The sequence below is a fragment of the Loxodonta africana genome, chromosome 6 (genome assembly GCF_030014295.1).
Source record: "Loxodonta africana isolate mLoxAfr1 chromosome 6, mLoxAfr1.hap2, whole genome shotgun sequence".
Classification (NCBI taxonomy): domain Eukaryota; kingdom Metazoa; phylum Chordata; class Mammalia; order Proboscidea; family Elephantidae; genus Loxodonta; species Loxodonta africana.
Genome location: NC_087347.1, coordinates 24,442,848 through 24,454,185, shown reverse-complemented (window position 1 = coordinate 24,454,185; position 11,338 = coordinate 24,442,848). Strand labels below are relative to the sequence as shown.

Sequence of the window (11,338 nt, the reverse complement as noted above, 5' to 3'; positions counted from 1 at the left end):
TTATTACTCCTAACATTTTTACAGTCTTGAGCCATCTTTAAAAAGTCTCACACACAAATTGGGAACTTAAGGAACCCTTCATCATTCACATTTTTCCTTCTTGACTAAATTCATCAGATTCTTACCTGGTAATATCAAAAACAAACAAACAACAAAGTGTAAGATTTTGCACAAGAAATGTCTTATTCAAAGAATTAATCATTTTACAAGTAGCAAAAAAAAAAAAAAAAAGAACCTAGTAATGTGCCTCAAAACACGGAGAAATCTCAAAAATGGCTCAATCGGCCTTCCTTTCATGACATATCTGGCCTTGGATTAGAAATAATTTGCTGAGAAATGGCCTGCGCCTGCAACATGGGCCCCCTCCCACTCCGTGAACCACGTGATTCACTGGGTTCTCTAGATGATTTCCATAAAGCAAACCACTAACATGTTCAATTGCTTTTACATTTACACTCTCTCCATCTTTTTCTCTTTTTCTTCTCATTTGGGTTGTAAAAATGTCAAGGAATTTCACAATGTAGCAATATATGAGTTACTGGGCTCTCTGGGACAATTGAAAATCAATGACATTAGATACAGAGAGATGTCCTCATGCTAGAAGAGTCGGCACTGGATCAGGAAATGGAAGTCAATGGTGTTTTTCTTTTAATACATATTAAAATCTCGACACATGGAGATGTGCAAGTCCTGTCTTACAAAATCACAAAGGCAGAAGAATTTACTTTCCAGTGTCACGCGATGTCATCATCATTGCACTCTTCATTTCACCACTCCTGCTATGATCACTGTAATTTAATTGCCAATAGCAATGCACTTACATATTTTTTAAAACTAATACCAGAATATACCCAGGGTTTCAATTCAATTACAGCCTAGGTAGTAGTTTCTAAGTCAAGAGCAAATACAAAGACAAGGAATTAATATTTGTAAAACAAATTGTAAAAACAAACCAACAAAAACCCTTTAAATTCCAATTTTTTAATTTATAAGTATACAAGTTTACTTTTTCACTCTAGGTCAGCCAGAAAGATAACTAGCCTTAATTCTATTTCACTTAGAATTCAATGAAAGTACTTTCATTGTTAGCTACTTGTAGAAACAGATAGAGCAAATCAGGAACAATGGTTTAGAAAAGTATAAAGTATGACCCCTGAAACACCTAACTCCATGACACCAAATTACAAAAAATGCAATTTTCTTCAGGTTATAAATGTTGATTTCCAGTGAGTCAAGTGGATTGCCCCCATAGTTAATCCCACCCTGTCATTAACATGGTTGAAATGCCAGACAAATTGTTTGGCAGTGAGTAATTTCAGACTCTAATCACCCAACCAGATGAACCATGTGGCAATCCAGTCTACAGCTCAGCAATCGCCCTGCAAGAAAAGATTCATCAGACCTCTTCCATAAATGGGACCAGAACGACACTGTAACTGCTTAGTAGTGACAATAACAATAAAGCTGGCAGCAGCCTAATATTAATAGCCACTAAACATAAATACCAAGCAAAGCAAAACCTTGGGATAACCGATTATTTTAAACCTTAATCCACACATGACATGAGCCATCATACAAATATGGACTGGATTCCTCTCTTACCCAGATACAAAGTTGCTATAAAGAAAAAGATGACAGTATCCCTGGTATCATGACAGAAAGGGGGAAATAAGAATGTGTGGAATACACTGAACTCTAGATGAGGAGAAAAATCATGCTAGCCATATGACAAACAGTAATTAACATCATAAAAAATACCTAGATTTCTTCAAAGACTCAAGCAACCAAAATGGATCACAATTTACTATTGCTTCTGACCAAAGCTCAGGTAAGGACTCTTGCTAGCTCTGTATCACCTCCTAAGGGAAATAAAGGTCTTTCATCAAGATTAATTTCACTTAGAGACCTCATCAATGAGTACTCAGCGAAACTGAATGTAGTTGGAACATTCAGTCCCTCTACTTTGTCGGGCCACATCCACACTCATCTATAAGGTAGCAAAAAAAAATAAACTTTCTTCCCACAGTTTGATGATCTTAATCAGCAGGAGGGAATTAGAACAACCCTACCCTAATTTCACATTTGAGTCATTCACACACCTAGAGATAAGAGCAGAGATATTTACCATCCTTGTCATTTTACCAAGTCTTTAGACAGGAAAACCATGGCTCAGAAATGTGTCCGCCCTCTTTAAGTGGGGATCAATCAAGCCCGTTTCTTCAGCTTGTTCATTTACATTTCAGAGGGCACATCAGGCAGGTTCAGATCTAAGTGCCTGCTAGCAAATGTGTTTGGCCTTCTGCTGATTACGGCAGCTTCATTTACTTTGTCAGTCTTAGCCTTGCCACCTGGAGCTATAGCACTTACTCATTAGACCCCTCTGTCCCACCACATCCCACAGGGGCTGCTAATTACTGGCTTGACTCCATTTAGTCTCATCTCTGATTTAATTACGTGCACTAAGCCCTAATGAAAAGTACAATATGGCTCTTCTTACCTTGGCATTCTCCATTCCGCTCTTCATGCCCAGCATTGCATAGGCAGTTGCCAATGGGTACCAGCCATTCACCATCTGCCCCACAGTACATTTTTGGCACATCTTTCTCTTCTGAGTTGTTGACACAGGAGCCTCGAACTTCCACCAGGGAAGATGTATCAGCCCCTGTAATGGTGTCAGGAAACTGGGCCAAGTTGCGAACGGTGAGTGGACACTTCTTATAGAACACACGGACTGAGACTAGGGCTATGCAAGCCCCCACATCCTGAAAAGCCAAGTAAAACCCCTTTTTGCTCAATGGCCCCACATCCCGAATCTCGGTGTTCAGCTTCATGATTCTGTCGCCAATGTCCACTTGGGTGAAGCTCTCATCGGCAGCAATGGTGTCAATCTTGACAAACTGGCTCTCTCTGATGAAACGCTCTTTATCGTTGTCCGATTCATAGTAGTATAGGTTAAAAGTCTCCTTGCAAGTCCCCATGACACCCGGAAGGCTGTTGCAGTCCCTCAGTGTGAACTTAATTTCTATGTACACTCTCTGAGCCCCTTCTCGGGTGATCCAGTCAGTTCGTAGCCAGTTATTCTGGCTGGGTTCCATCACGTTGCACACTTGGTAGGTTCGGATCGGTGTATTTTTTTCATCCATAATACTCACTTCCTCCCACTGCAAAGAACCAAAGGAAATGCAATTACAAACTTTCATTATACAGTGATTCCTCGATATTGTATTACTCTTAAAGGACATTGATGATTTCTGTTTCAATAGCAAGGAATAGTGCTGAGCACCAAAGCTCCCCCTAAGAAAGCATCTCACGGGAGATAAGACAATATTTTTTCCAAGTTTTTTTTCCATCGTTTCATTTTTTTTTGCCTAAAATCCAGAGGCTATGGTGGATTTATTGCTTACGAGTTCTCAGCAGCTCCTTGTGGGGGTCTAACCACCTCCGATTCACCTATTACAACAGCTACAATTTGAAGTGGCAACAGTTCAAATTTACTCATAAATGAGAAACTCGTATGTGTATTGTTTCAACAACTAAACAGAGACCTGCAAATTAAAGGCAGGAAGAGTAGAGCTTGCCAAAGAGGACAATTATCAGTTAATTAGTGGGGTTCCTGTCAGAACTTTGCTCCCTAATACCTCAAAAAATGTCAGCCCATTTTTTGGGCACTGTTACTAGTCTTTAAAAGGGAAAAGAAAATCCTACCATTCTGGTTTAGATAAGCCTGGGAAGACAGAGAGTAAATTTTATGGTTGGCTTTCTCAAATATGTTGTCATTTCTAGTGGTAGGGCACTTATTGTGCTCTTGAAGAGCACTTATTCAATTGAAAGGCATGTGTATTTTCTTATGTTTCGAACACAGGCACATAAGAAAGCAAGAACGCACACATGCTTTGCTTCTAAACATTCTGCAGATAAAGAAAATAAAACGGTTAAGAGGCATTTAGGATACACGGTCCAAGAAATTTGAACAAAGATGGTGGTGTTTTCTTTGCAATCTACTTAACACAGAGATCCAAATGGTGGGACGATCTGAATTCTCTGTGACTACAGGAGTGGGCTCACAGTCACCAGAGCTTTTAAAAAATAATCCTAAAAGCAGTAAGATAGTTTTGGGGCTCCTACCAGGCTGCTTGGCAGTCTCTGATTCTTCATTAACTACTACAGTAATGCATTTATATAGATCTGGTATAAATCAGCTTAAGTATCTAACACATGAATATAATTAACAGAAAAAAAAATGGTTAAAAAAATCCGTACTGTATAATAGCTCTACTTAAAGGTCCGTTCAATCCAATGAAGTACATAGAATCATAATGTATCTTTTAACAGGTTTTCCATCTGTGCATTGGAAAACTATTAATGGATGGAAATGTTACTATGCAAAGACCATAATGCATTAAGTTCTGTCTCCTTTTCATCTGCCACCATTATGAAAGTTGGAACTGGGAAGGGATAAGTGCCCTGTGGTGATTAAAATTTCTTTTTATGCAGTCAGCAAAAAATCCCTAGTAATGTACTTATTTGGGGAGATCCATGCAAATCCAAAAATAGCCACCCCCTAAAAAAAAAAAAAAGTTTAACATGTTTCCCATCTCAAAACAAAGGGAATATGGAAACACACATCTATCAACGTAAATGAAAACACACAGGGTCCAGACAGGCTAGTTCAGGTCTAATGTGAATTTTGCAGCCGGAACTTAATTACCTAACCACACTGATCGATTCATTAAAACAGTGCCAAATCTCTCCTTGGCTTTGTATTTTACCATCACATTGTCAGCAACTCAATATAGGCCTTTACATGAACGCTGACAAAAAATCAGATTTCTTTTTGCTACAGTGTTGCGATTAGGAGCCATCACTTTCCATTATTTTTCTGTTCTGCTTAGTTGTTCTTATGGGCAAAGGCGAGAACAGTTGTCTCTGACTACATAGATTTCCTATTTGGTTTGGTGATAATGCCAAATCATGTTGGTTTTCTTTTCTTTTTTTAATAACAACAAAATGGCATTATTAGCAAAACTAGTATCCCAATTGCCAGTCAAGAAAGATGTAAAATGTTTGAACTCAACCACAGGTTTCAGAATACTCAAAAAACTTCAATTTGCTTTTACCCTAAACTGGAAAGAACTTTTTTTTAAGCCAATCCACCCCTACTTGGTATAAATCCAATTCATTCCCTTCACTCTAAGTCCTCTTCAATGACAAAAGTTCAAGATTAATTATACTTTATAATTTAGCAAGTGGCTACTATGTATTTTAGAATGACCGATTTTAAGATACACAAATAAATTTCATTTCTAACCTCTTACAGTATGTAAAATGTTACACATTTAATATATTAAAAAAAAAAAAAAAAACCTTGCCTACATTTAGCCCATAAAATGTTCTGGATTATATACAATCAGCTTTGCATAGTATTTTTTTAAAAGACTTCAAGACAGCCAAAAGAAGTTACGTGTCTAGAAAAAGTGACCAGGTGCTCTTTCAGCAGTTCTCGGGGTGGCGGGGGCGGCGGAGGGGGGCTCTGCAGCCTATTAAATTGCAATAAAATCTTTCCAGAAACTAGATAGACCATAGACTGTACTCTAAAGTGTGGCACTCCGTGCTTTTAAATAGGCCACATGTATATTTAGTGAAACAAGTCTAAAGTAATTCTGGATAGATTTTCTCTTTTTTTAGCCAGTGAGAAAAACAGGACTCGTTAAATGTATTAATACAAGTGCTGATACCTTCTACCCTCAATTTTGTTGGCAGTTCTGATAGTGTATTTTAACCTACAGAGTGATACCCCCGGTGTAGCATGGGAAAGCGTCTTCTGAATCAGTGACCTTTCCAGGGTATAGGACTAAGCAGGGGTCTGACTCTCCCCAAGATAAAGCTGTACCTTTCTTCACATTCAGAGGATGGGGGCAATTGCCTGTCATCAGTGGTGAATACAGCCTGTCTACACGGCCAGAGGCCTGCCAATCACTCTCTCCCCTTTAAAAAAAAAAAAAATGGTTTTGAAGCCAGACTAGAATTTTTCAGCAGAGACCAAACCAATGGCAGTCAAGTTCTGGCAGAAAAACAGGAAGGCAAGGCAATCTCCATTTTATGTCACAAAGATGAAAAGATCTGCTTTGGAAAAAGACAGCCCCCAAGTCTCCCCTATTTCACGCCTATGTCTTTGCCTGGTCTTATTTTCAAAATGTGTCCTCTGTAACAGTTCCTAGGCATCTTTATTTTTTTTTTAATCCTATATTGTTTGTTCAATAGATGGGTATGGAACACCAAACTGGGTGTGTTACCCCGCCTAGTGGGTGCTGGCATTCCAAGCCTCCTAATCTGTCATCCCCATTGTTTAAAATCAATTGACTCAGCCACAGAATATCAAGTATGTTAAGGTAGGACGATTTGTTTCCTTTTTAAAGGATTGAAGAATTATTTCAATGTGGCAGAAGCCAGAGTTAACATGTAGTACTACTTTTTCTCCGAAGCTGATTGTCATTCACTCAGACCTGTTACTGGGGGTACGGGGGTGTGAGCATTGATCTTGTTTTAGTCTGACCTTTCCAATGGAGGCACTGATAGCAAATGCCACAAAGGCAGGAAGAAATGAACAGTGAGTGCCCAGCTCTCCCATACTTGATAATCCAGCCTCCCTGTTCCCTGAAGAGCCAAGATTCCAAATACTTCAACTTTTTACATTTAACACAAACAATACATAGGGTTTTTGTTTGTTTGTTTTTCTGCATGTATCGTGGCCCTAGCACACATCCAGACGGCCTTCTCTCAGCAGCTGACTGAGGGTTGTGACAGCAAGGTAAGACACCTCCTGACTGCGTCTGCGCAGAACTAACCGTGCACCTGGTACAGTTACAAATGTGCTCTCTCTCTTTGGTATCCTTATTTACTCGTTCTCCTCCTCTGGAAAAAGAACAATTGCTCTAAAATTAACCCTGTCAGGACTTCATGGCCATCATAGTAAAAAAAAAAAAGAGCCATAAATTCTAATTTGGTCCCCGGATCGTATATCTTGCGGGTATTTTAGTTTTAAATAGGCATCTGAGTCTCGGCCTCTACCAATCTCCTAATTTTGAAACCTCTTTCTGCCCTTTCGGTTTCTAGTTCTTCCATGACAGAGCTATCCCAAGGGAGTATAGGATTTCTCCAACAAAGCATAATTCACTTCACAGGCCACGGCGGAAATCTGACCCCCTCACCACAATCAAGGATCAAGCCATTAGGATTCTTGCAAAGTTGCTAATCATTCCTTTTTACCCTTTGGATCAGAGAGCAACTGGGAACTTACCCCTCCTTCCAAAGGGCTTGCTATCCACCCTAGTTCTACCTGAACAGACCTGGAGTCCAACAAGGTAACTGCAAAGAAACAAAGACAAATAGATTAATTTCCAATCACACACACACACAAAAAGCCAATACTACAAAAACCATTTGCCTGAGCGTTTCCATATGTGCTGAGGCTGAGCATATCCAACTCTGATCAAAACCTAAACTTGCTCTCACTTATGTAAATAATCATTACTCACTTGATCTTCTCTCCTCTTTAAAATCTGCAGGTTTTTATTTATTTAACTTGCTTTAGCATTTAAAATTCCATCCCAGGACTCAGTGTGCTTCAGTTTCTAAAAAAGGATGAATAGAGAATCTCAAATACAATTCGAAAAAATTAATCTATCTATGGAGGGCAGTTACACTCCAGAGCAAAAATGGCATTCATCTCTGTCTGGTGTCTACCAGAAGTATTTGTTTTTGCAAGTTTTCAGAGGACCACATAACTCACTGGCCTGGTGACAAAGCCTGAAGTGAGTTCTATCGGAGAGTACCCGGGGGGGGGGGGGGGGGGGGGGGAAGAAAGGCTCTCTTCCTGACCATTTTTTCCCCCTCTATCACCAAATAAATTGGCTCTGGGTGTGGTCTCCGCTGCTTTTTTTAAATATCAAAGTTTCAAAAGGGGGGATGACAGACCTGAGGAGTTAAAATACAAATGCCCTGAAGCATTGTCTCTCTCTCTCTCAGGTCTTTTTGAGGACAAGTAGGGCTCGCCTTCTGCTCCAGAGAAAATCGCTGAATTTTAGCTAAGGAGTGCTGCCTGAAGGATATGGTAAGCTACAGCTACACCTAAGAGCTGGGGAGGGGAGGGGGGCGGCCACAGAGCAGCTGCGCTCCTCCCAGGCTGGAAGTCCTAGGCACCGAGGACATTGAAAAGGACACAAGGAATTTCCAGCCTCTCCACATTCCCTTTCCCACCGAGATCTTGCAGGCCCGGGGTCGAAAGGCCCATCTCAAAGGAACCACTGGGTTATTAATTTGATCAGCAAGGCTGCTCTTCAGGCTGGGGGAGGGGTGTGAATTGGAGGCCTTCGTACTCCCTCCCGAGCACCCCAACTCTCCGCCTCGCCCCAGCCCCCTGGATTCTGCTCACCTCCCATCTCACTTTACACCTAGTTAAAATCTGCCTCTTTCTCCTGGTTTTCCTGTGAAGCCCGAATTGCCGGGGTCTGTTAATTATTTTAAAATGTAGAGCCTTCCCTGGGTCGCTCCCGCCCGGAGTTGCGCCCCCTCCTCATTCTCCCTTCTCGGTCCCTAGAGAAAAGCCCGCTACATCCATTTGGATTTATGTAAGGTGGATTAGGGACACAAAAGGAACAATAAGACCCAATTTACAAAAAAGGGAGGGAGTAGAAAGGGAGGGTAAAAGGGAGAAAAGGAAACGTGATGGGAATAAAAAGCAACAAAATGAATTAATTTTAAGGGGGAGGAGGGGCTGGAGGGGGGTAGACCCCCCCTTCTTTCTACATCAGCCTACAGCTCCATCAGCGCCTTTTTGTCTAGGGCTCCAAAGTTTTGCTTCCAAAAGAGAAAGCAAGAAAGGGGTAAAAAGAAAGAAAACCGCTTCTATGTCTGGGGCGAGAGAGGTCTCCGAGGGACTTGGTAACAAGTGTGCGAAGTAGCCGAGAGAACGCGGGATCCAAAATTCCGCTCAAGGGAATGACTCTGGGGACCGAGGGGCAGCGGCGGCGACCGAGGTGGCACCTGGCGCCAGGTCGGAGGGAGGGGGAGCGCAGTGAGAGAGCGCCCCTTTCCTCCAAGCAGTGTCTGCGGGCAGGTGTGTGAGTCTCAGAGCCTCCGTCTGTCGGGCTCCGGGTACCCGCAGCCCAGCCAAGGCTAAATTGGGTTTTGGCTCCCTCCTTCGGAACAGGGGAAATGATAGATTGCACAGGAACGGGTGGACGGGACGGATGCCTGGCGAAATGGATAGACGGATGGTGGGGAGGGAGGAGGGGGTTCGGCGAGACGGATATAAGGCTAGATGTTCTCAGGCGCGAGCATGAGCAAACACCAGGACACACGCGCACACACAGGTTACCCGCGCCCGGGCGCTAAGCGTTCGCGTCCACGCAGGCACCCGTGCACCCACAGACACGCATTTACGCGCGCGCGCGCGCACACACACACATACACACGCACACACAGCTCGCCCCTGGGATCATCAGAAACCAAATGAAATGATCACCTTGCCCCCAACACAGGCACACTCGCACACTCAGTCCTCGCAATACGTTCAGGCCTGAGCAGAAGCGTAGAAAACCGAGCACCCTGACGGTTTCCGTCGGTTCCGCACGCTCCCTCCAAACTAGCCCAGTGCACAATTCTGAGGGCGCAAACTCGCCTGCGATCAACTTGCGGGCGGGTTCTCCAGCTTTGCTGGGGGGATCTGGAGGTCTCGCGGTGCCCCAGGCCGGAGATCGCACCCCCGGGCGGGGAGAAAGGTGTCTGATACCGGGCGCTAGAAATCAGGTCACCGGAGCCCGGCAACCGGCGCCACGACCGCTGCTCCGCGGTGGGCCCGCAGCCGGGTACCGGGAGTGTGGGGCTCGGAAACTTTGCAGAACGCGGAGCCCGGAAAGCTTTCACAGAAATCAGAGGACTCTCAGACCTCGCCGCTTTTCACGCTCGGGTTTTCCCCTGAGGTTGGGGGTGGGGGAAAAGAATTGGGCCTAAAAAAATGTTTTTGTTTTTTCAATCTTGCCATCGGCTCACGGTGCATCCCCGTGGGGTGTCTTGAGCTGTCCAGCCAGCGAAGGCTGATAAACTTTGGCCTTTCGCTACAAACTTGGGTAGCCTGGCCGCAGGCTCGGGTCGCCTCCCTTGCGCAAGCTGCCCGCCGCTCCCCGGCGCGGCTTCGCGGATCCCCTCGCCCTGGCCCTCTGCTCCGGCGTGGGGCGCACGACGCACGCCGGGCTCCCCTCTTCCCCGCCAGCCCCGCGCTCGGAGGACCATTCCCTGCCGAATGTCCCCTGTCTGTTCCCGACCCCAGAAAGGCCACCCCGCTCTCACCTTCATTAGCCGGGTACACCCTGGAACCAGTGACAGCGTCGCAAATCCCAAAGAGAAACGAAAAGAGGACGCAATAGAAAATCCCAGCCATGGCTCGCCGGTGCCAGCGCTGCTCCTGCCGCTTCTATCCCAGTGGAATAAATGCTTAAGTTAGGAGCGCAGCAGACTGAAGACATTGCCAAGGGGCGGGCCGGCCCGTGACGCGCGCCGCCAGTCCTGGCTCTGTGGCCAATGGCGGCGCCCTCGGGACGGCTAGGCCCCGCCCCACCAGCAGAGCCCGCCCCTCCAGACCCCGCCTCTGGGCTGCGCGGGGCTCAGGGTCCCCCTAGTTCGAAGGGGCAAGAATCTCCTGTTCCCTGCCTCGCCCTAGGAAGCCGACCGGATCTGCGGACGCCACCTCGGGGGTCGAGCCCCAGAGTGTCGGAGGGAGCTTCCAAAGACTCTGAATTGATGGGGGTTGGGGGAGCCGAGGAAAGATGGGGCTACTCCCCTGTCCCCCCACGGGAAATTTGAGATCTAGGAAAAAGCTTTTTTATTGCAATGAGGATCAAATTGCCCTGCCCCTTTGCTCTCTGCTTCTTTCTGGAAGTCGACGTCCGGCGCTCGCGTCCGGGGCACCTAGGCTGGGGCCGCACAAGTGCTTCGGCGCGCACCTACAGCCACCCTCTGCCACCTTGCCCTGTTTTGTGTCTTTATGGCGCTCTTCCATCTGAAATGCTCTTTTGGGGAGTTTTGTGACTTAATCACTCATGTCTTTCCAGGCTCCCAGGTTGCTGGAGAGAGGTGACCTCGTCAGTCGCCAATGTCGAGTGCAGCGCCTCGTCCACAACGGGGCTCAGTTACTGTCTTCGGAGCCTGAACGAGTGACTTTCTAGCAGCGGGGAGGCCTGCTGTGTGTCGCGTCCCGGCCCCGGGACAGGGCTCCTTGCCGCGCAAGACGCATGGAGACGGCCTAGCTGCAGGGAGCCAACTGTGGGTTTTCGGGGGAAGC

The 11,338-nt window shown here is 45.3% G+C and overlaps 1 protein-coding gene across 1 annotated transcript; it reads right to left on the bottom strand.

The window, feature by feature from the left end:
• Positions 1-1,445: 1,445 nt before the first annotated feature.
• LOC111749466 (ephrin type-A receptor 4-like) lies at positions 1,446-10,461 on the bottom strand. Its single transcript, XM_023543031.2, has 3 exons — positions 10,348-10,461; positions 7,298-7,365; positions 1,446-3,161 (listed from the first exon to the last, which is right to left on the bottom strand). Exons 1-3 carry the CDS (start codon positions 10,436-10,438, stop codon positions 2,460-2,462), a joined length of 861 nt encoding a protein of 286 aa, XP_023398799.2. The 5' UTR covers positions 10,439-10,461; the 3' UTR covers positions 1,446-2,459.
• Between the last annotated feature and the right edge of the window lie 877 nt (positions 10,462-11,338).